Raw genomic sequence first — 25,055 nt, 5'->3', positions numbered from 1 at the left:
TATCTGTCTAAAGAAAAACTGCATATTGAAAGCATAATTGACTTCAGTTCTGGATGCGCTCCTTATATCCATAATGGAGCTTGGAAAAACTCCCAAAGACAGGCAGTTTAGATCTCCTGAGCCTACCTGTCATTTAAGACACCTCAGATTTGTGAAGACAAAAGATCTTAGGAGCTGAAGGGCGTACACGTTCTTTCTTAGACCTCAGTTTTCAGGATGCCTTTGCATTTATGCTCCTGAATGATCATGACTCTTGAGGTTCCTCACAAAACCTAGAGGTCTTAACAAGAAGCTAGTCTGTCAGAGAAGTGCTCAGATAATCTATGAGAGAGATGCATTTTCATTTGGATGGGGCCGCAGATGGAATCTAGCATTCTTCCAAAATTCTGCTATTGCATCAGGGGAAAATGTCATGCATTCCAGTGCATAATTTCAAATTTTTCATATGTAGAAAGAAAGATCCGTGCCTCTTTACATGATCGTGAATATGTATTTAGAGAAGTAGAAAGGGAGTTTTCATGTTGCACAAGTTGATAAGGCACAGGGGTAGGACCCCAAGCTTAAGCTAGTATGATTGTGGTTTTAAACACAAAAGCAAGCTGTCTTTGCCTCAAACTTCTCCTTACAGGAGCAGGCTATCGTAGCTTCAAACTTCTCAGAATCTTCAGGATTTCATCATAGTGTCATAAAGACCTCAACACAAGGAAAACCAGGAAACTATCGTGGGAAATGAGGAAAACTGCAGTTACCTAAACCAGAGCAAAAGCTGTTAAGTGGTGGCCAGTTCTCTTCTGTGCAGCAGAACTCTTACCTGTTCAGAGGTAGCAGAAGGGAGTTTCAAATGTTTATGATACCTCTGCAAACTGCTGTCTACCTCTTAATACTACTTTTAATTTCTCTCTGTGTGTGTGGCTTAGCTTAATTCAGTCCTAGCTACACACCACATTTAGAAAGCTAGTAGGTGTATTGTTTCCGACATCTGTCTTTTGTTAACTATGGGCGCGTTCTTAAGTTATCTGTTCTCAGGGAACGGCTGGTTTTCCACTGAAACATCACCATTTGGATACACCTTGTTACTTCACCTTCCTGAAGGGGGGCAGGATGTCAGCTTACAAGCTGCCTTTTCCGTAAAAGTAGTAGAAATGCTACGCTGAAGAGTAAGAACAATATTGATGAGATTCTTTTGAAGAAAAGCGCAATAACAGCAAACTGGGATTCACTTACCAAACACTGTAATACTGCATAGCCTTCATTTTAGTATATGTGAAAAGAAAGATGGAGCATTACTGTCAGGGAGCCCACCACCTTCTGATATCTTCAATGAATTTAAACTTACTGTAATTTGAGGACCTTTTTTGCAAAAGTGTAATTGTTACCTTCAGCTAGAAAAAAATCACCTGTTAGCAGACATTATTTGATTGTGTGTCATGACACTATCTTTATCATGGTCTTCAACTTACTGAGTAAAACATGTAAGAGGTAATTTAGAGCCACCACCATGGTTTTCTTCATTAGTTCAAGACACCAGAGTACACTGCACATCCTTATCCAGCTGCATGTAGATAAAATATTTGACTCCTGTCATGCAGGTGGAGTGTCTATAGCTTCTTATTCCACAAGACAGAGTAATTTTAATGGTAAAAGGTTTTTGCATTGCAAAGGATGTTTTTATGGACAGCAAGGAAGTGATGGGAGACTACCCTCTCACTCAGATGCCACGCTTAGCAACGTCCTAAAATCCTCACTTAGCATCACCCTAAAATAACTACACTTTTTCAAAATTTTAGTAGGCAGACAATTGAAAGCATAGGTGATGCTACAAGATGGTACCACACCTCAATTTGGAAGTGGCAACAGTCGTTGTTCAGAGTAAAATGTATTTTTCTAAGTATTTGCTGGTAGTACTGTGAGGTGACCCATGTTTGACCGTCCATTTTGCATTAATATTCATAGAGATTCTCTCAGTGTATCCTCAGCTCTGTTTTCTTTGAATCCTTTGCCATATATGTTCAAGTCCCTGGGATCTTATTGACCTGCTTTGAGGAATTAGTTGGACTAGAGACATCGAGAAAAGTCCCTAACAAGTAAATTATCCTATGATGGTATGGGAGAGGTAGTCTATTTTCAGGAATGTAAACAAACTAAGCAATAAAAATTAAATTTTTTAAGACACTGCAAATGCATGAAGGCTAGCATTGCTTTTATCAGCATCAAGACAGTTGTATTCAAAGGCATAGATTTCTAGTTTCGCACAGATGCTTTGCAGATCCTGCCGTACATAACATGCAGGCTGGAATTTGTTTTAAGGCACTTTTCCAATTTTTTGGTGTATCCAAAGCATCTCCCAATACTTGCTCCAGATTCATGTTTCTTGGAAAGCTACTCCCTGTTAGCCCTGCAGGCTAACAAACACCGAGTGCCCATCTGCAGGGCTGACCAACAGCTTTCACGTGAAATGGAGAAGGTACCGCCTGGCAGTAAGAACAAGCCAAGGTGTGTGAACCACGTTTTATCAAGCTGTGCACCAAGCTGCCTTACAGGTCAGTCCCAATTTGTCTGCACTCTCCTTTCACAGAAAAGAATCTGGGAAGTCAGATGCATCCTTGTTCACTTCAGTCTCTAGATTCAGTTGCCCCATGGAGTAAAGAGGAAGCTAAAACAGACACCTACCTAATATGTGACATTTCCAAATATTTGCATTATTCTTAACACTCAAACAAAATAAGTATTTCTCATGTTTCACAAAACCTACCTCCTTAAAACATGGCGAGGGATTTCTGATTTGTTCAAGCATTGCCCACTTGACTGTTGCCTGTCGTATATTTCCATCGTATTCTCTGGAGCTCTGGGTACCACTTGGAGTACCTCTTGATCGTTCATAACCTGGTTCATTAAAATATGGTTCTGCTACCAGTATTAGGGATTGAACAGACACTAACACCTGTTAAGAGAAAAAACTAAATATTAAAATTGTGCTACCACTTGTTTTTACAAATGTACATAGTTTTGCTCACCTTATATGCAAAACCACTTCTATGGCGAACTACTTTCATTTGTGATACAAGGCAGGGAATGTCCACACCTCCTTCAAACCAAAACCGTTACTACACATAAAAACATTAAGTCTCACGACTGTGTATTTAGCTCAAACACTGAGAAAATGACAAATATAAGTTAAAAACCAGAACCAATACAAGTATAAGTAAAATAAAATGTTTTAAGGAAGAGATGCCTGATTGCACCCTTTTGTAAAAGGAAAGTGTATTTGTCAATTTCTCAGTCAACAATTCTTCAACCTTTCCTGTGGCTGAGCTTACTACTTCTAATTCTGACACAGACAGAAAAGGAACAAGGAAGGTGAAACATGAGCTGTTGAAATTAATCTTGGTATACATGCTCTCCCATTTTTACTTGCAAATGCATTCAATTGATTTACATCTGTTTTTATTAGCATTTTCGTTTCAGATTGTACATACAACACTGTGTCATATGCCATTAAAACAAAACCTCACTATTTGTTTAAGAGAGGAAAAAAAGATGTTTTCAGTACTGTATCAACAAAGCACCAACTATTCAGTGATAAGGAAATCAGTTTTCCTCCTTTCAATTTTTTAATCAAGTACATGTAGGAATAGATACTTGCATTCATACAAGGCATTTAACTATATACCCAAATATTCCTAATACAAAACAAAGAATTCCTACATAGGGCGCTTAGGGATCCAAATGTATATGTACTGCATATTCATGATTTGATGGCTTGCTAGTTTTTTCCAGTATTGGACTGTTCATCCCTGTCTTGCTGTACTTAACCAAAATTATGTTACTGCAAAAATATTATTCTATAGGTAGAAAGGCATAATTGACTTTTTTTTTTACCCCTCAAATGAAGGATAGTTTTTTCTTACAAACTCAGGACCATGAATTTTAGGGATTATAATTCTCTGACACAAACCTAGTTCCAGAACTGTAAAGGATTCAAAAAGTGATTTGAACACTTACATTTCCTCAAATACTGAAAAGCTGATGATATGTTACATGCCTACGAATGGTACTTCCAGCTATCCACTGAAATAGATGAAAAATGTCAGGGCAGCTGCTTCTAGAACTGACTCTCCTCCCAGCCTAGACACAATTGAAAGCTTGAAGCCATTCCCTAATTTAGCAGCCCAGTTTGTGAATCTGGATATGGAAGACAACAGTCATCCTTTTCTTGGAATACAGAGAAAGTACAGCTTCCATCAGATAGATACCGTGTCAGCAACGAGACAAGACTGGTTCTTTCACAGGCCAGCGCCCCAACAACTAGAGCAGGGGTCCTTCAAACTTTTTAACCAGGGGGCGGGCGCGCGGATGAAGTGGCAGGCAGTCATCTGCGGCTGCTTGGTTCCCCCCCCAGCCCCTGGCGGGGGGGTCCTGTAACTACCGGGGGCCGGATTGAGGACCCTGGGGGGCCGTATCCAGCCTGCGGGCCTTAGTTTGAGGACCCCTGAACTGGACAGTTGTGCTCTGTGTGGCATTCTCTCACGAGTTTCTGTTGTAGCAAAGCCAGCACAAAAGCGTTCCAGCTTCCCAGCTCTCTGCGCTGTGTACCCATACCATAGACACAACGCCAAACCAGTAACGCGCATCAAAGCAATCGCCCAAGAATCAGCTGACTGACCCCGGTTAGTCTCAGTCCCACCATCACCCCCGTATTCCTTCTGGTGCCGTGACACTTCTCTTTGCAGCTGTGTGGTTGCTGTGCACAGAAGGGCCATCTAGGGCAGGTGAGCCTTTGTGCTGACGGACAGGGCACACGGCTGTGCAGTGGGGAATGTGAACTGGCATCCCGCGCTGGGATGAGAAGGGAAATTAGACACATTTCTCAGGCAGGTGCTGCAGCTACCTGCTGGTATTGTACACACCATGGCACTGTCTCCTGTGCCTGCCACGCATTCAACTAGAAGTAGCTGTAGCTTTCTAAATCTTAAAAAATTAAATACTTATAAATGCATTAAAATACAGCATGTGCCTTGCAAAGCAAGATTCCAGCAAGAAAATGGCCATTTATGACACTAAAAAAGGCAGAATATCAATGCCAATGTGCTAAGCCAAGGCAGAGTACTTCAGGTCCCTTAGGTGTTTTGGTGATCTGTGGCCTTTACATATGTCTGGAAGTAGTTGGGTTTTGCTTTTTTGGGTCTTTTTTGTTTGTTTTTTTAAAAATAGTAGCAAAATCTGAGACTAGGCAACATTGTAATTTCTTGGCCTTAATAACCAGTTGTTACTTTGAATTATAATTGTGATGAATGAGAAACTAAACCGATCTTCCAGTTTCATTTGGGTTATAAAATTTAATTTCTGAAGTATTTTGGGTGGTCTGACAATAGATTAATCTCTAAGCCAGAAAAAACATGGTGCACTTAATTCTTTCCAAGCAATTTATTTAGTCTTACAGCTGTTTGCCATTTAATAGCTATAAAGTGTTTTTCTCACAGTATGGAGGAGCTTTTTCCAACAGCTCTCCTACTATTTTCAAAATGAAACCCTAAAAAAACTTCTAAATTTGAAACTTAAATGCTACATGAGATTACAAACAATCAAATCTAACATTTTAATCTAAGAAAAAAGACTTTGGTGAAAATAGGGCTTCCTAATACCTGCACCTTTCTACACAGATTTTATAGTTACAGTCAAAAATTTCAGTTCATCTCTTGATTAACTAGCGGTGTATCTTGGGAGTTAACACTATGTAAGGAACTACAACTTACATCTCCAAGTCATAGTTGTCCCATGAAGGGAGAGAGAACATTAATCTCCCCAAGAATGGAAATTCCCCAGTCTTTCTTGGATGCCTGTCCCAGTGTTTGATCACCCGCACAGTGAAATTTTTTTTCCAAATATTTAATCAAAATCCCATCTTGTGTCAACTGGTACTTGTCCTCGTGCTCTGTATCTTTAAGAGGCGTCTAGCTCCGTCTTCTCCATACCTGCCCTGTTTAGGTACTGAAGACAGCAGTAAGATCCTCCTGCCATTGGTCCAGCCACATTTCCACCCTCTTACAATACATGTCTCGCCGGTCTGGGTACTCAGGGAGACGGCATCAGAGGTTTTGCCCAAGTCAAAGCAAGCTACATCGGCTGCTCTCGCTTTGCGTAAAGCCAGCCACCGTGTCACTGTGGAAGGCAAGCAGGTTAGGCCCTGCTCACCCCCAGTAAATCCCCACTGGCTGTTCTCAATCACATTCTTGTCCTTCGTGTACTTGAAAATAGCTTCCAGGATGATTTGCTCCATCATCTTCCCAAGGACAACAAGGTGCTGCTGACCAGCTTGCAGGTCCCCAGATCCTCCTTCTTGCCCATCTAGAAGTTGAGCGGGAGATTTGCCAGGAAGCTCCGTTAATTGTTTTGGCCTTTCAAAGGTGAGAGCTAGTGGCTTTGCAGTGATACTGCCTGGCTCCCTCAGCACCTTGGATGTGTAAGATTTGGTTCTATGAACGTGTGGGTCCCGCCAGACTGAACGCCGTTTCCTCTACTGTGGGCAAATTCCTCATTCTCACAGACCTTCCTCTTGAGGGCTCAGGGACATGGGAAAGCAAGCTTACCCCTAAAGAGTGAGGCAGAGATGACCTCTGCCTTTCTCTGCCCTGGTCTGTAGATTCCCTGCCCCACTGAACAGCAGGAAAACCTAAGGAAAACATGTTCATTTGCTGCCAAATACTTAAAAGGAGCCCCTTCAGTTCCTCTTTACATCCCTTACCATTATCAACACCACCTGAGCGTTGGTTTTCCTAATTTCTCTCCTGAATATTTGGCCAATGTCTTTTATTTCTCACAATTAGCCCTTCTACTCCTTCCACTTGCTGTGTACTTTCTTTTTGCAGTCATGCTTAGGCAGGAGTTCCTTGTTTACCCGTACTGGCTTTCTGTCACTCTTGCTTGACTTTCACACACTGGTACAGACCATTCTTGAATTTTTAGGAGACTGATCAGCTGGCTCTGCAAGGGCAATTCCTGATCAAGCTGAAATCTGTTCCGCTGAAGGCCAGGCCTGTAATTCTACTATGCTGAAACAGAAACTATACAGCCATTCAGGATTTGGAACAGAAAATAATTACTCCAAGGAAGGAATAAACTCAGGAAGTGCCTTGGGAAAGAATCCATTGCAAGCTTTACTTTTACTTAACATATGAACTTATCAGTCATTTCTACGGTGTAAAGCTGAAAATTGTAAGGACTCTATGTCCTAATAAATTCTAGTCTAATTTAACACTAATTGTTACTGAACCCAGTGTGCCTGCACTAACTCCCTTCAGTTTTATTCCTCTATTCAGCGTACTTGTAGACTTTGGAGGGGTATCTTTACAGTTTGCACTATTATGCTTCACTTTCCCATCTCTCACAACATGGAGCCTACTTTGTCTTCACCATAAATAGCCTGTGATAGAATTCCAGGAGGTGATGCCCTCTTCCAGTCTTTTTTTTTTTGTGTGTGGTTTTTTGTTGTGTTTTTTTTTTTTTTTAAATACAGTATTTGAAATCATCCAAGCAAAGTCCAGGCAGCACAGGAATGAGCTGCACACATGAACAGCCGCTCTTCAAGACAAGACCAATAGAAATACTGGTTGGAAAAAGCACTTTGAAGAACTTGCCTACTCCACAGTGTTTCTCTAGTGTTCCAAGAATGATTTCTGGACTTTTGTCTTTTTTATGCTTATTTGAGGAAGAAAATTCCGGTTTAAAAGCACTAGAAAAAGAATCCTTAGGACTGACAGAACACTTAATACTCCAAAATGTCATCTACTGAAGAGAAGAAATGCTCACCTGTAAAAAACTTGACGTTTGGGGATTCCATTTCTCTTCTGGCCTCCCATGCCATGTGTTAAGGATGCTTAAACACACCTGAAAAAGTGACCTTATTAACACCGTAGACAGATATGATGATGAAGTTGTTCTGCTTGGGCAGAACAAAATGTTGACATTACATTTAATTTTTTTTTAACAAAGAAAAACATTGTGACAAAAAAAAAAAGACAAATTTGCGTCCTATGAAACTAATTTGAAATGAAAGCGTATAAAAATAATGAAGATAAGAACAGCATGTTAATAAATGAACAAGGCAAGATAGATAACTTCTCTTCAAGGAAAACCTATGGATTCTAGTGGCTCCAAAAATAAATGAGTCCTGAATACTACCCGATTCTTTACTTTCCTCTTTAAATACTGTTCTAACACTTACTGTTGTGGTTTTTAAAGATAGTCATTCTGCTTAAACATGTGAATGGTGGTGGTTTCTGTCACACAGACTATCAAGGAATTGAAAATATTCCTTAACTTTTATGACTGATCTTGACTTTAGGGAAGTCTGTGGTCTTCTTGAACCTTACCATGAAATGGAACAACCAAAGATAGGGAACATAAAGAGAAAAAATAAGCAGAGAAATTTAGAGGCAAGTATTTGCCAAGACTTCAGGCTGGGCAAAGAAAAAAGGAGATAATCTGGTATGAATTACATTCTGTGTCCATGTTAAGAGAAACCCCCGTGTCTAGTACAGAAAAGGAGTATTAGAGCTTGCAAAAACAGGGAGCATGGGGAACCCATGAATGACAGTGGCATAAGGGAAAAATGTTAGACTATGGATTAAATGTTTACACACACCAAAAAAAAGCTGAAGGAGTGCCACAGTGCTACAGCCAAAGCTATTTTGTGGGTCTGTGCTTCAGTGGAGACATGCACATAGCCACCTCTGTAGCTCCACAGAAAATTTCACATGTGCTGGTTTTGGATACAAACAGAAGTTGCATCTCCCTCATGTCCACTTGACTTTTGTTAGCTTTTTGGAGCCTTTAGAATGAGCCACAACATACCAAGGAGACAGAGGTTGGGAAGGGGGAAAACTTGTTTGTTTTAACTTTTAATATTATCTCCAAAAGCTTTACTATTTTTTGAGAAAACTGTCATTAAGTCCATATTTTAGAGCTGCATTTTCTTGTATAAAGGATATAGAGGTTCAGGGAAGTTTTCATCTTCCCTCAAGAAAAAGCACTTTTGCACGACAAAAGAGAGCCAAGGCACTTGGCAAACACATTCAGTTGCAGCTGATGCGAAGCACACTTCGTCCATGGAAGGCGCATTTCAGCTAGCCAAAATAGATTTCTGCCTGGTTAATTCAACAAAGAAGGTGGAAAAGAACAATTTTCTAGGTCAAAATTCCTTGCTTTTTTGGTCCAATCCAGCTCATAAAGGCTTTAAAACAATCTCCAAGACTATTCAGAAAGGAGACGATTCCCATTTGAAACTGGTAAATCACTCTTCCTTTCAGTTTGAAGACCAGTTTTAACCAAACAGGTTCCTCCAGCGGCTGACTGATAGCAAAAGGAAAAAAAAGTTTCATCTGTTTCACTTGTTACATCTATAGCTAAGACCAAAGCCGACCTACCTTGCCGTCATTGTAGAGGTTCGGATTAAATCTCACGCTGTGGCCTCCAGTTGTTTCCAGATTCACAAGTGGAGGGGAATTAGGATAGTCTTGTGGAAAATACACATCAAATTCAAAGCAACCATTTGCGTAAGGGGTGTCTGCAGGACCAGTAATGAGAACCTACCATTGTAAACAAAAGACAGTTTTCAGAAAACCCCTTGTGTTTGTCACACAGTTGAGATTTTTGTAAGTTATATGAAGCATTATATTTCCACGTGCTACTTATCAGAAAATACCAGTAGACATCACAATCATATGCAGGCTGTCAGCCTGTTCATTTCGATGCTATGAAGCCCTCTGCTAACCTGAATTTTTCCAGATTACAAATGGAAAGCGAAACAGGAGCTAAAACTTTACCCCCTGTTGGATGCTATTAAGATTTTTTTCTTCAAACTTGAGGTCCAGAGATGTTCCGTGTACTTCACCATTGCTGATGCTTTTTAGTTGACTAAAATGGTCTATGCAAAGATACACTTTGACCAAAATGGAGTAACAAAATTTAACTTTTCCCTTCAGAACAGCTGAAGAAGAACAAACCTGTGAAGTCTCCTTGGATAACAGAGTACTCCTGGGGTAGATGGGCCCTCCCTGCCCCCTGCCAAGTTTTTGAGAAATCAGGATCAGACTAAAACGCTCCTACTTACACTGACGTTTGGACAGCAATTAAACCACACATGAAATACTTCTGGATTTCCTTAAGATTTAAGGCACCTTCTTAAACATTTATATGCCAAGCTGAAAGAGGGAAACAAAAATAACTTTGCTTCTTTACCTTCATAATGTCAAGCCGCTCCTCATCACAACGTACGAAAACGCTGGATGAAGACGAGAGAGGCAGTGAGGTTGAAAGAGTCACAGCTTCTTGAGCGAGACGTCGGGCTCTGGCAGCGCTGTTGGCGTCACTTGCATTTTTCACCTGAGACATGTAGTGGTAATTTACTTTAAAAACCAATTTCCCGTCATCATCTTCAGAAACCATTTCAAATGTATCTAGAAGAGAAGAAAAATTTCATGCATCAGGAAAACATTGGATTAGTCTTGGATAAAGATTCTGAGCATTAAAATCAGGAAGTTTAATTTGCATTATACTAATGCAAAAAATAAGTATTTTGTGAGTTAACAGTGATCACAGAAACCAAAGCATTAACAGTCCTGGGTCGAATTAATTTCTGCAGCAAATTTACAAGCTTTCATATACAATGTGTCAAACATATACCATTGCTGATTTGGAAAGCTACCAGCTGCTCCAGACCAAGAATATAATGATAACTTATGAATACGTAATAACGCTAATAAAGGAATCAGTGTGAAGCAAACTGCCAGCAGTATTTACTTGTGTGGAGGTTGCAATATTATTAAATAATCATAAAAAAATTAGAGCGAAGCTAGTTTTCTTTAATCACTTACTATGCAAAATCTGCAGCACAGCTGCCAGGGTGAAAAGCCACCATGACAAACTTCCTACCTCCTATTCTTGGCATACGCTCCACAAACATCCGTGAGCAAAATCCCTTACAAATGTAACAGCAAAGAAATATGGTTGCAAATGCTGTCACTGCAACTCAAAAAATACTCATAGAACATGTTTTTGCAATAATTTTATAGCTCTTTTAGGATAAGATACTCTTTGTTCTTTAGGATATTTTTTTTAACACATTCCTTTTCTGTCCAAAATTAGCACTGATTCCCATCACATGTTCCAAATACAACATACTGCACTTCATGAAAGGACACAATCAAGTTTACTACAGTTTCATTTTAAAAAACACATTTTGATCTGAATTCTATTCCATTTAAAAATATAAAAGCTACATTAACAAAAGCTTTAAAAAAATCTACTAACATTTCAATTCAATTTGAGGACTGAAAGACTGACAAATCATTACTGGAATGAAAACATAAACACTATCATTAAATTTGGTGGACTTCATCTTAAAGGTCTTTTCCAACATAAATGAGTCTATGAAGTCATCTGGTCCCTTTAATTAATCTAGCATATGCTAAAAACATTTATTACTAGTTTGAAGAGTACCTTAGTCGGTAACCTGAAAATACAGACTTACATAATTTTCCACATGTGAAAAGTATTGGTCGTCACACGTAAAAAAGTTGGTAACTTTTAAAATAGTTAGGGGCTCTGTCCAAGAGATTACATATTTCTTCAGTATCTGCTTTCTAAAAAACAAATATTCACACTTCTCAACCTACCAAACTGAAGTTTTTTCATGACAGCCACATACTTTTCTTCAAGAGACCGTAAAACAGACAAGGGCTTGGGCTTCACAGCAGCTTTTTTGGAATATTCAGCCATCTTCTTTTCTGTTATGTGAAATGTGATGATTACTTGTAGTTAGCCATGTAATTTTGAGACAAGTACAGCAATCATTTGGGGACTGTTCAACTTGAAATGACATTTTATGGTTACATTGTCTGCAGAGAAGTCTCAGAACTGGGGATCACTCAAAATATATAAATCTGGTTTTCTCACTACCATGTATTTCATTATCTGAACAGCTCAAAGTAAACAAAGGTCATAATCTCAGCTCAGAAATACTTCTTGACTGCTGCTGCTATGAATATTTTTACTGTTTCTTCCAATCCTTTTTTTTTTTTTTTTTTTAAATAAAATAGAAAGTATGACATGCTTGTGTGGATGGACATTCACACACGTATGCTTGATGCACTCTCCAAAATCAGGAGCTGGTTATAAACATCTTTTTAAAATCCACTCCCCTGATTAAGCTACTTCATCTTTAGTTTTCTTTACTAGACATCCACATGGTCCTTTGAACATCTGCAGGTTCAATCCATGATTCAGATTTTTGTTCTGCCTTCATCTAGTTAAGAGAATCTAATTCATAAGATCTAGTTTTAACAGCAATGGCTTTACTATTAAAGGACATGTATGTTGCCTTCTGCCTGGGGCAGGGAGGGGAATTAAAAAAAAACTAGGTGCTACATAATTGTGCTGAAAGTCATGAGATGTACTCTAACTTCTTTGAATTAGTCTGTTTCCTGATGGAAGCATTTAAGACTACCACATGGTTCCAACCAACTTTCAAAATTAGTTAGTGGCTAGGGGCAGGAGGGAAGTATTTTTTCTTGCTTTAAGCTAATTTATAAATGATCTGTTAATGAATATATGACAAATAAACGCTACACAATATTTATAAAAGTATTTCTATTTTACCTTGGTTTGCTTGTCGCAAACTGGTGGTAGCAGCATAAACTATCTCTGCAGTCTTTTGGATGTCTGGTACCAAAAGCGTCAGTCCCTCTGGCTCTTGATCAGAAGCATCAGGTTTTACTCCTGCTTTAGCTTTGTCTTTTTTAGACCTGTTTGGGGAAAAGAAAGAGGATACAGCATGAGGGAATATTTTTCGACCAGTCTTACAGTACTCAGCATATTTGTCAACAGATAATATATTCAAATAGAGAGATTAAAGGATCAAAATTAAACCAACTCTTCTGAAATGGAATGTCTCTGTGTACCTCCAGGTTAATTACTGAATGTAGCGATCAGCTGTGACCACACTGAACCTACAGTCTTGATTTGACAAACAGAAGCACATCTGATACAAAGAATAAAAATGTACACAAAGCCAGTGATGGTGGTACACTAGTTTCTGTTTCAACTGCTTGGTGCTGGGTGCTGTTGATGGCTACGCTGCATGCTGACCTTACATTTGCATGTTTTCAGAAAGTATTAGAAAAGCTTACAAAATCTGCGTAACAAAGATCGTGTCATGAATATGCATTTCATCCACCCACACAGATCCTCCTAAGAAATCAAGCCCTGCATCGGTAATAAAGTACTCCTTCCTACTACACAATACGCGAGCAATTATTTCAAATACACTAACGGTAAAACAATAGGAAACTTTTAGTAAAAATTCATGGCATGACAGCCTGTGGATGAACTACAACCTAGGCATCACAAGGGAGTGGGTCAAGAATGCAGTTTGTCTCACTTTGCAGTTCTCTTCTGGACTATAGAAGTTAAGACTTTTATTTCAATAAACAGTTTAGTGTGACATAGTTTTAGAAGTCTTACAAATATAGAAGGTGTCTATATTATAACAGACGTTTATAATCAATGTATTGCAAATTAAAATATCAATTTAAACACCTCAATTTTTTACAATAAAATATCGTGAAATACAGTATATACAAACACTGTGGTTTGATAGAAGCTAGTTGCTTAATGATTTAAGATGTATTTAAATCTTTAGATTGTGACAACCCAGTCTTTACTAGCATATATATTCAACTGTTGAAATGAAGACGTGGTACTTGATAACACTGTAACCTAAACGTGCATATTTTAAAGGGTCTGTATTTTAAAAGCTAGCATAAATTTACACTGCTACCCTGCAAAACTTACGAGATTTTAATGCTAACAGCCCCCAAATTATTTTACTGCCATTTCTGTAAATTTTTTGTTTTAATAGCACTTGTTCATTTAATGACCCAAACAAGTTCATTAGCCAAGAAGCACTGGTTTTCTCTTTCCCACTACCATCCCTAGAAGCAAAACAGAAAGCTATCTACACAAGAAAAATTAGCAATTTAATGCTTTGATGTCCCAAACATACTTTAGCAAATACCACACACCGTATTTTAATCTAGAGTGAAATCATGCATAAAGAATGAGCCTCTGTGTTGAGGAGAGGTGATTACAGTAATACTGAAAGCCTCTGTACTGTACCTAATCAAATGAGAATATCCCTAGAGTGCATTAACAACAAAATTCATTACTGCAGCATGGTACATTTTCACTGTTCCAGATTTAATCCAAAAGCATGTTGGCCCGTTGTTGACTTCAAGCAATACCGAGCTTTCAGATGCTCAAAGCTGGAAGGAAAGCATCAGAGCCAGACAGTGTCATTCAGCATTTGAGGAACAGTTTAAGACAAAGAAGCAGCAGCTCCCTCTCCCACTCGTACTTTCCAAAATCCTCATCACTGCTTTTTTCTGCATCTAAATTGAGGCCAATATTTTTTAAATAACCTATTAATCAGGTTCAAAAATGTCTATTTAAGCCCACTAAGCCTCACCGATAACCTGCTTTAGCATCACAGACATACCAGCAGCCACCACTCCCAAGGAAGATGTATGGATTTAGAGCTCCTTGTTGTTGATGTAGAATCCTCAAACTATTTGCTACAGAACCCTTGGAGAAATTTTGGCCAAAATGAAACATTAGTGGGTTATCCAAGAGAAAGATGTGTGAAAAGCAATAATACTGTGATTGGTGCAGGTAATGGAAGTAAAATTAATTCTTACAAATTTGTTTTCAAGATCGTTATGTTGTAGGTCTTTCTTCTGCATGGTTTTACTATTTAAACTACTAGGGTTTTTTTCCTTCTACCTGGTCTCAGAATTTTTTTTTAAAAAAAGCACTGACCTCATTAGACAAAATGCTTAACCACATGCTTCAAACCTCCTACAGATATAGTGACTTACTGACAGTCAACTACCCAAGCAGACAAGGAATACATATCTAGTTGAAGCAGCAGGAAAAGGAGACATCTACTCAAAGGCAAATTCTCAGTACCAATAATACGATTTCCTCTTGTTCTCCTCGCTGTCTAGAACAGTTAACACTTCAGCACTTTTGAACTACCAAAAGAGAATGGATTTTCTTAATGTCTCCTTTACCACCCACATGACAATTCTGCCCACTGTTACAATGAGAAAAATAGACAAAACCCACGCTCTCCTCAGAATATACTTTTTAAATCAAGTGTTTGCAGGACAGCTCACCTGTAGTTATCTGGAGCTTGTGTGATGGTCTGCATTACCAAGCTCACCGTAACTGTGGGGAAGCAGTTTTAGGAAGCAAAGTGCAGCAATGATTCCACCTTGGACATTCCCCCTGCCCTGCCCTGCCCTCAGATTTGGCCTTGATCTGCCTACTCGGAGATTTCACTCTGTTTCTCAGGGAGTAAAAGCTAGCTGGCATCACAGAACCCCCAAATCAGACATACTGCCTTATCGACATTTCATTACCTCACCCAAGTCATGCTTGCATATTCTGATGGTTAGGGCAAAGACAGTTTTTCCCCCCTCTCTTTGGAAAAAACACAACTGGCATTGCCATAACTCACAAGACTCCCATTAATGATGACCTCCATTTTTTCTTCCCTCATTTTGTCTTCTACCTTTATTTGATTCAAGTCTTTTGCTGTAAGAATACCAACTTAGTGCGATGAATCCTGCATGGTTTGCAAGATGTCTGCTGTATTATCTTATTCTCTACATATTTAGCGTTATATACAAGTATTTGGAGATACTTAACAGTACTTTACAGTTTCTCAGTTTATTTACAGTCGACATATGGTAAATCAAGTAATTCCCTAGACTCCAGATGGGGAAATCTGTCAAGGGTTCCCCAGTGGTATGTATTTTCACACTGATTATAATTTTTAAAGTCCACACAGTTTCATCATCACTTGCCACCTGAGACAGCAATGACCTTCATTGCAGACATGAGCTACTACACTTGATTTTATATTTCTTTTATTTTAGAAGACCACAGTACCCTTCCTAAAATGATATCCTTAAAACATGATGATGAAATAAATACAATTCAAAAGAAAAAAAAAAAAAATCGGGTACACACTGTAAGATTAAAAACTCACTCAAAACAAGTCTGGAACTGAAGATGGAGGTGTGAAGCCCGTCTGTATACCCACCTCCCCTGATGTTATGCCATGTCCTGTCTGGAAAATCTCAATGTCTACACAGTTTCCTAAATGATCTGGTTATAAAAGGAGTGAGACTAATGTAATTCAAGGCCTTGTGCAAAAGTAACTGATGCACTGGTGAACCCTGGAACACGCAAAGTGAACAAAGGCCAAAGTCACTACGGCCTCTGCAAACCTGCTGGGGCCTTGTGGCTGCTGGGTACATCCAAAGTCCTTCAGCTGGCTTTGATAGATTTGATCTTGGAGGTGGGAAGCCGCATTTTCAGCAGAACACAAACATTACTCCCAGGAAAAAATTACAGCATCACTGAAGATTTTTGTATTTTGGTCCATAAACCTATTTCTTAGTGTAATTTGAAACACACAGTATTACTTTGTGTGCTCATGAAAAGGCAACCTGGTGACCATTCTACCATCTATTGACCGTTCTACCATCTGTGAGCGTGTATAACACAGGCAAACCAAATTACTAATTGTGAAAACGTCATCCTCCCTTCTTGGTGTCATCTCCACTTTTATACCGCCCGGATTCAGGGCTGCAGTGGGCTCTCTCCAAGCTGTGTGTGATACACAGGTGTTTCAGGGGGACAAGTAAGAGTCCCAGCACAAGAGAGGGAGCTGCTGGGAATTACAAGGCTCTCCCACAAATATGTACGAACAAGGAGCTGAAAAACCAGAATTCAAGTGATAAAGCCCGTAAGTGCAGTCCTTCCCTGCACTCTAGCAGCCTGCATATAAATTTACACATGCAGATCAACCATTACCAAATCCTCAGCTCTATATGTTTTTCAAAGGTATTCCAACAGCCACATAAAAACCAGTAATACTCCTAAGTAATAAACTATGGTCAAATAGATAACCATATGAATATTTTGCTGTACATTTTCTCTATTTCTAGAAGACATTTAAATGTCTGCCACATACTGTACATTGCTTTCTGCAAGGATTCTGCTTATGAAGCAAAATTTAATGCAGTTATTTAATACAGGCCAAACCTGTATCTAAAGTCTAGTATCTGTTCTAACCAGTTTAATATCTGGTATGTCTTTGGTGAGAGGACTTTCTATTAAATGAATTTTTACGCCTGGAAGTTGGACCTGGAACTTGCTCTCTCTGCTCCACGCATCCGTCCTGGTGTGCAGTGCCTTTGGGAACAGTGCACTAATTTTATTAGTGACAGGACAAGGGGCAATGGGCACAGACTGCAGCACAAGAAGTTCCATCTGAATATGAGGAAGAACTTCTCTACCCTGAGGGTGTCAGAGCCCTGGCGCAGGCTGCCCAGAGAGGCTGTGGGGTCTCCTTCTCTGGAGACATTCAAAACCCACCTGGATGCAACTCTGTGCAACCTGCTGCAGGTGACCCTGCCTTAGCAGGGGGCTGGACTAGATGGTCTCCAGAGCTCCCTTCCGACCCTGGCCACTCTGCAATTCTGTGGTTCTGTAAACATTACAATTTTCAGATTGAAGGAGGAGCCAAATATTTAATTTAGATTTAGAAACTTCCCCATACAGTTTTTCAACCATGGAAGAAAAAGCAGACAAAATCATGTCAACTCATATTTAAAAGGATGACAGTCACTAATATATTTGCTAGAAGAGACAGCAGTGTACATGCTAATAATTTAAGCCATTAATTTAGCTTGTGCTAGAGGATGACAGCCTTCTCTTCACACTGTGCTAAATGAATAATGAATGATATACTCCCAAGGCAACTTTAATTTTTAAAGCCAATACTAATACTTACTCACCCATGCCTGATACTTGGAGGTAAACGTGATGATACGGAATGATACCTTTATCAAAGTGTTCACAAAATGAAGCCAATGAACCATTCAGTCCCTGTGTACTACAGGGACAGTGCTTAGAGCAGAATTCTGTTCAGTTTTATATTGACGCTCCCCATCTTAGGATAAAACTGCCATAGGTTTGCAACCACGGCATCACTCGGCCCTCGTGGTCCCCCACCTTCCACAGGTTTCCGCAGGTACCAAACAGCAGCTCATTCCTTCCAGTAATTCTGGAAAAATTCTGGAACAAAATCTAAACAGATTCTTAAACCAATCTCCTGAAATCAGGCAAGACAAGTAAGGGACCGGACCGTGCCTTTGCAAATAAAGGCTGGGGAAAGCTAGTAACCTGCTCCGAGATGGCTCCACAAACTCCTCCTTGGGGCTCTGAGCACTGTTTTTACAGACACTAAACCGAATCATTCCAAACCAGCAGAGGCTGCAGGGCTGCTCTCTGCAGCCAGCCATCAGCTCGGAACATGAGCTTGAGAGTACAGCAAAAGAAACTGACAAGTTGTTTTGTCTTTTTTTAAAAAAAATAAATTAAACCAAATTAGGCCTCAATTCTTGGGACCCAATTCTAAAGAAAACCTTTTGTTTGCAAAATGCACTGTTTCATACAGACGTTCTGCAAAATTACTGTAGACAATGAAAAGCCGTAGCAGAGAAAATGCCTCAGGCCCACCTGGTTGCATTCTAGCACACACACCCCCAACAGAAAAACATCCAGGTCTTAACAACAATTAGATAGGCAGGGCCTGACACATACAGACAACCTCAGAGTGGGATGTGTTCTCTTAAAAAGTCAGCTGAACTCTGGCAGGTGTGCAGAGCGAGCTCACACAGGGTTACACTGCAGCGCCTGATGGTACCACAGCCCAGATGGGATATTCAGATCTTTCCCATTTGTTTGCTAATTGCTCTGCCAGTCTGCAAGTGCCTGACAAGAACTGTCAAACGCAGAGTTTCTTGGAGGAGGCTGGAAGACCCCAAGGTCTGGCATGGATGGCTCCAGGGCATTCATTTGTAATTTCACATCACCTTCAGCATACCGGCTCACCTCTGACGCCTGCGCTAACGGACAAACTAGCTGTCATAAAATCAGCAACGTACAGAAACATGCTTTTCATATGTACCAACAACAGATACCACAGATCAAAAATTTTCAACCATCTCCATATAGTCAGGGTTCTCACCACAAATAATAACTCCCAGATCTTATGCCTCCTGAAACTTATTCTTCCTGACAGAAGCCAGAGGCTTCTCTCCTAACCAGTTAGCCTCCAATGGAGAAGCCGTTAAGGCACCTGGTCCTTACTCAATGGATCAAGGAGCACAGAAGATAGTTGGGACATTTCTTGTAAAAAACACCATTTGGTTTGGCTCTCCCCAGTCCCACTCTTTACAGAATGGGCTTCTTCAGCAGCTCCTGAGGAATGCTCCTGCCTTCAGACTGACAGAAGGACACGCACACTCCTGCGTAATAGGGAATCACCTCACTGAAGAGGAAAAGGAATTTAAGAAAGATATGAAGGTTCTAGATTCTTAAGCAGCAATCCTCTGATTAGTGGGCAGTTACTGACAAAGTGACAAGAGTATGCAAACCTACCAGCTTCTTTGTGTCATACTAAAAAAGTTCCTTGTAAGTAGTACAGTTAAACAGAATATATACATATAAATGTAAATCTATTCATAATGTGTAAGTACAAAACACAGTTTAAATGAAGGTTAGGGATGATAAAAGTGATTACCTCAGTCGGTTGGTATAGGTATCCACACAGGTCTTCATTTTAGCCAGCAAAGTCCCAACAGAAGCTTGTGACTCCAACCGTTCTTCCTCCTCTTCACTACTTTCTCCCGACAGAGGAAGCAGTAACGGTACCATCGATGTGCAGGATGCAATAGCACGGAGTAATTCTAGCAGAGCTCGGTAAAGGGGAACATGCCGGGCCATATCCAAAACTGAGAGAGAAGAACAGTTTACAAAGATTACTAAAATCGAAGACCCTTCCACTGTTAGTACAGATATTTTAAATAGAAAAGCTAGATTAATGACATTTAATGGTAAAATACAGTATTGTAATAGCCATTTGTAATTTGTGTTTTAATGGACTTGTCCAGAAAAAAATGCATAAGATACCTGGAAAACAAAGGTTAGCAAAAGACAAGAGGACAAAAGGGCTAACAGGGCATGGAACAGGACTACCACATGCTATATTCATTTCTAGTAGCTTAATATACAGTTCTGGCTAGAGTTGTATGCCGACAGCAATTGCACATAAATATCTATGGAGAAAAAATTGTCAGCTATAGTGTAGCAGGGTAGCAGTCGCTGATTCTAATAGCATAAGCATTAATAAGGACAGACTTTCATACCACCCACTTAATTTAGAGTTTTCTCCTTTGGGAAAATTTGTCTGCAGTATTGCAGGAATATTAACGGTCATGAAATAAATGAAGTTATCATCTAGCTTTGCTCCCTTTCACGGAGAAAGTATAATTTTAAAAACCATTAATGCATTCTTCAGAGCATGCAAAGGCTCTGAAGAAGATGCAAATTTTATCTGCATACATATAAACCACAAAATAGTAAAGATGAATAAGAATCTTAGAATAAGAACATCAGGTAAGCAAACCTCGCTGTCTTAGTGCTGCTCAGTGTGATGTATATTATTGTAGAAGTAACTGTGGGTAGAATATAGATATCAGCTCCTCTGACTCGGAAAGACAGGCAGACACGCACAATTCTAATGGATTCTCGAGCACCACATTGTTTATTTTCTTTTCCACTTGCTTGGAAGAATATATGTAATGGATGTCATTTCAACTGACTTTATCGTTAATAGAAATCCTAAAAATGTAGCAATATGCAGATACTTCAACACAGCTGCTTCCTCTGTCCCTAGGACATGCTATTTTTAACCTAACTGCAGGAAAAAAATTGCTCTAGTTCTAAGTATTTACAAATGACTGAATTTATGATAAAATAAATTTATGCTTTTTCCAGAAAAAAAACCACCAACAAACAAAAAGCCCCTGACAACTCACATTAGGACAGAACAAAGCATAGAAGAACTCTTTAATGTTTCATTTAGCACATTTCACCCTCCGAGCTAAAGCAGATCACAAACTTTCATCTCCTGCCACCAAACCCTTAGCTCTAAATACAGCACTATGGGGCAGTATAAATAGCCAAGCAAAATTCAACAAGCCAGTTTATCCAGGTTTAAAGCTGGATTTATCTCTACTTAGAGGTCTTTGATCAACAGTTGTATGTTGAAACTATTACAATGGCACAAACCCTTAACTCGGTGAAGTTCTGTTGTGTTGGAACAGGAAGAAAATTTACTGAAACAAAGCATTAATCTGTCAGGCTGGTATCATGGCTCTGAAAATATCCTTTGTCAAACTATTCACACATTTAAAGCAAACTCCATGGAATTTAAACACTGGCACTAAGAAAACCAGTTTCAATTATCTTTCAATTCTTATATATATTTTTTTATATATATATATATATATAAATATATAATATCAGTTCCTTATGCTCAGTGCCTAGTGAACAGTAATTGCTCACAGTATAATCCCCACAATATGTAAAACGGCCTTAAAATAAAACACAAATAGATCTGATGATGTGTGAATTTAAAAAAAAAAAAAGGGGGGTGGGGGAGCAGGGCAAAAGAAAGGGAGACCATAAAACCCCATATAGTGTAGCCCTCACCAAAATCCATCTCCCACCTGTAGTGCTAAAGATCAAGCAGCTCCTCAATTTAATCAATAGCTGTTTATTATGAAGATAGTGAGTGGAGGAGATACAACCTCTTAGATAACCACAGCATTTCACTTCTGGAAAGCTTTTATTTATTTATTTTAACCATGAAATTTTCATGAGGCCAGAATACATAATTTCAAACCCTTCAACGCTTGCTTGCCCTCTCCTTTGCTAAATGGATAGTTAAATTCAAAATTACTGTCACGAGGGAAACTTTAAAAAGGGAATGTTTTCCAGAAGACAGGAGAGATTTCTGGTTTTAGCAGATCCAGCTTACTTGCACTGCTCTGCAATTGTTCCCATGTGAGACAAATGAAATGCGTTCACTTGGTTTCAATTTAAACAATCTTTTAGAGAACAACTACCAAATTCTTTTACCTTAATGCTAGGCTCTTCTAAACTCAATTTCTTGATACCATTATGTGTCTTACACTATTTTTGTCCAAAGCCTTTATTATACTTACCAAGGATTATCACCCATGGAAGTGGGTTTATCTGTCCAAATGCCAGAATTCCCCCTCCCATCCCCAATCTGAATCCTAAAAATGTTTACCAAGACTGGATGTTTGGATAAGTATCTGAAAAACTTGCCGTAAAGAACTCAAAATTGGCAAGTTACTGTTTATTCCCTTTATTTGGCAGTTCATCTACTCCTTGTGCCTGCTTTGCTTTCAATTGAAACAAGACTGCCAACCTGATACAGTACATTTTCTGAAGATACAGCTCTGCTTTCCAAAATAGGTTAAGAAGACTTGAGCAATTTTTTTAATCTCTACATTTACATTTAGTTAGACGTTCCGAATTGGATAATGCTCAATTTTTAAGACACTATGTTTAAAACGCGAAGTCTACAAGACACTCCTTTGTAAAACACCCCCCGGCTCAGATCTCCTGGGTGCTGACCTGCCCACCTCCTCCCGGCGTACACCTCTGGCTACAGATGTCCTAAGAGCACCCTTCTGGGCTGACAGCGGCTTAGCAAGTCCAGCAGTGTTCAGACCTTCAAACTAGAACCTCAGTGTTCAGGCTGTACCATTCAGCCTCCATCATCATCTTTACTGCTCTTAGTGTTTGCAGCATACTTCGTTGGGATTTATGATGGATGTCTTCCCTTTAGATATAATTACGTATCTGGGGAGAGTATTTCAGAAATATAAATGATACAGCTTGGGAAAAAAATAATAGATCCTGTAACAAAGTCCTTGAATTACAATACTAAAAACATGAATAAAAATACAAAATCTGCAAATGAACAAATCCTATCTCCATTAAATAGAAACAATGGAACCTTTGGACCATCTACCTCACATAAAGGTATCTTACCAACTAAGACACCAGCAATTTGGATTTTGACCAAATAGAAACTTCCATGAAGAACAAGTGTTAAAAGCAATCCACTGTTTTCTTCAAAGTATGCTATTCCTTGGGAACATACCCAACTTTCTTCTGCCTGACTGAACTGGGCAATGCAGGTGTAACAACATTTTACTTGAATTAAATAAGGTGCTGCTTGTGTAGGGAAGAAAATCCCAACGCATCACAACAGAGAAGGAAATACTTTGGCTTATAGCATAGCTATAATTTGAATAGCATTAGCACATCTTAAATACATCGGAATTCTTTAATATAGATACTTCAGTTGTATAAGGTGGCACTAACAATGTTTGATTTATATGGGCAGGCACATAAGCACACCAAACTGCAAATACACAGCATTCCTATGAAAATGAAAACGGGAGATTAAAATTCTCAGCTTTGTAAAAAAAAAAAAAAAAAAAAAAAAAAAAAAAAAAAAAAAAGAGAGAGAGAGAGAGACTGATGGATATATTATCCAGGATTCTTTGTTATCCCAAAGGCAAAGATGTTATTAAATAATGACAAATTCCTTCCCAAACAGCTCAGTTTGGTGCTCTCAGACTCCCGCACTGAGCGTAACTGGTAGGTACACACAGACTGTGGGGTCCCTCACATCTGTCTGTGCCTGTGCGGTCAGTGCTCCCCGGTTCTGCAGGGCAATGAATTGCTGAGGAAGGTCCAACCTCCAGTACCAGGGACCAGTTCAGAAGCTCCCCCTTGTTGACTCTGAAACAGAACTGCTGCCCGAGAAAGGGTATCTGAACTTTTGCTGGGTTTCCTGAGCATTTCTTCAAACTACTGCTATATGTGCCAGACATTTAACATCAAAATAAAGGTAAAGATTAAATTATTTTATTACTAGACTCAGAGCAGGAATTTCTACTCAGTTTTTATTTTGCTTCCTTGTCTGCCTTAAACTTAAAACTTAAACTTAAAAGGATAGGGCTGCTTGCTGGCAACAGCGCTGTCTTGGAGAAGGCTCCAAAACCAGTGCCTAGAACGTGGCTTTTGCACCACCTGACCCAGCCTGCTTCCCCCGCGAGCTTCCCATGTACTTCGCAACTTGCGTTCAGTAAATATGTATCATGGTCTCACCTTCTGTCTGTACCAGTAATTAACCAGTTCAAACAGTGGAGGATGAAGCAGAGCACAAGCTAAAAAACTGCTGGTGAACCTGGAGCACGACCTGTAAAACGGCTCCTTTTTTCAAGGTCGGACTCCCAGTGCTATGACGGACAGCTATTCAAAGGACAGTAACTGTGGCACCTTTATTACCACGTTTTACTAATTGCAGGAATCACAAGTTCTAGAAGGATGTGTGGACATGCCCCCAAACCAGGCCAATGTCTTACTGTGCTTTATAATTAGCAAGGAAGTTCACTGTAGCCTTTCTGGACAGCATGTATCAAAAAAGTGTCTCAGGTCTGAATTTATTCTGTTGCACTTACAAAAAGCAGAAATCTCAGCAAGGTCATTGCCATTTATTAAGATAGGTAGGGATGGCAAACGTCTGGAAAACATCTCATGGTTTAGTGGGATAAGGTCTCAACCCTCCCTCCCATTCCTTTAGGTAATAAAGGTCATGTTTTACTGGAATTGCTGTAATTCAGTTAGCCTCTTGCCACAATATTTGCAATTCTGAAAGACACTGAAGACTAAAAAAAAAGGTTAAAAAAAAGAAGACATTTCATAAAACCAGATCTCTCTCATACACTAATAATCAGCGCTCTGATTTGGGGCGGGGGGGGGGGGTGGGTGGGTGGTACAGGGAAGAGGAATCTGACTGAAGTTAATTTTAAGTCTTGACTTTCAGAAACTGCTGAGCATCCTGCCTTTTGAAAACTGCCATCTTTCACAAACGTCTAAAGGTCATAAGATATTACGGCATTGACCACATTTTTTAAAACTTCCAGACACAGCCCACTTATTCCTGGGAAACAACTGATTAACATTCAAAGATT

At 39.4% G+C, this 25,055-nt stretch overlaps 1 protein-coding gene and 1 non-coding gene across 7 annotated transcripts in view; one reads left to right on the top strand and one right to left on the bottom strand.

The window, feature by feature from the left end:
• The window catches only part of BIRC6 (baculoviral IAP repeat containing 6), a 183,177-nt gene that overhangs the window by 3,632 nt on the left and 154,490 nt on the right, over positions 1-25,055 (bottom strand). For all 6 annotated transcript variants that reach the window (XM_055726252.1, XM_055726249.1, XM_055726253.1 and 3 more), the window contains exons 66-72: positions 19,715-19,925; positions 12,655-12,800; positions 11,673-11,783; positions 10,237-10,454; positions 9,423-9,584; positions 7,807-7,884; positions 2,753-2,941 (exon numbers count right to left, since the gene is read on the bottom strand). In XM_055726252.1, the coding sequence (XP_055582227.1) occupies positions 2,753-2,941; positions 7,807-7,884; positions 9,423-9,584; positions 10,237-10,454; positions 11,673-11,783; positions 12,655-12,800; positions 19,715-19,925 (1,115 nt within the window). The remainder of the gene's footprint in view (positions 1-2,752; positions 2,942-7,806; positions 7,885-9,422; positions 9,585-10,236; positions 10,455-11,672; positions 11,784-12,654; positions 12,801-19,714; positions 19,926-25,055) is intronic.
• LOC114015814 (U2 spliceosomal RNA) lies at positions 17,152-17,341 on the top strand. The gene has a single exon (XR_003559949.1). It is a non-coding gene; the product is annotated as a U2 spliceosomal RNA (small nuclear RNA).

The sequence above is a fragment of the Falco cherrug genome, chromosome 13, assembly GCF_023634085.1.
Source record: "Falco cherrug isolate bFalChe1 chromosome 13, bFalChe1.pri, whole genome shotgun sequence".
NCBI classification, from domain to species: Eukaryota; Metazoa; Chordata; class Aves; order Falconiformes; family Falconidae; genus Falco; species Falco cherrug.
The sequence above is the reverse complement of the archived record's forward strand: the minus strand, read 5'-3'. Positions and strand labels throughout refer to the sequence as shown.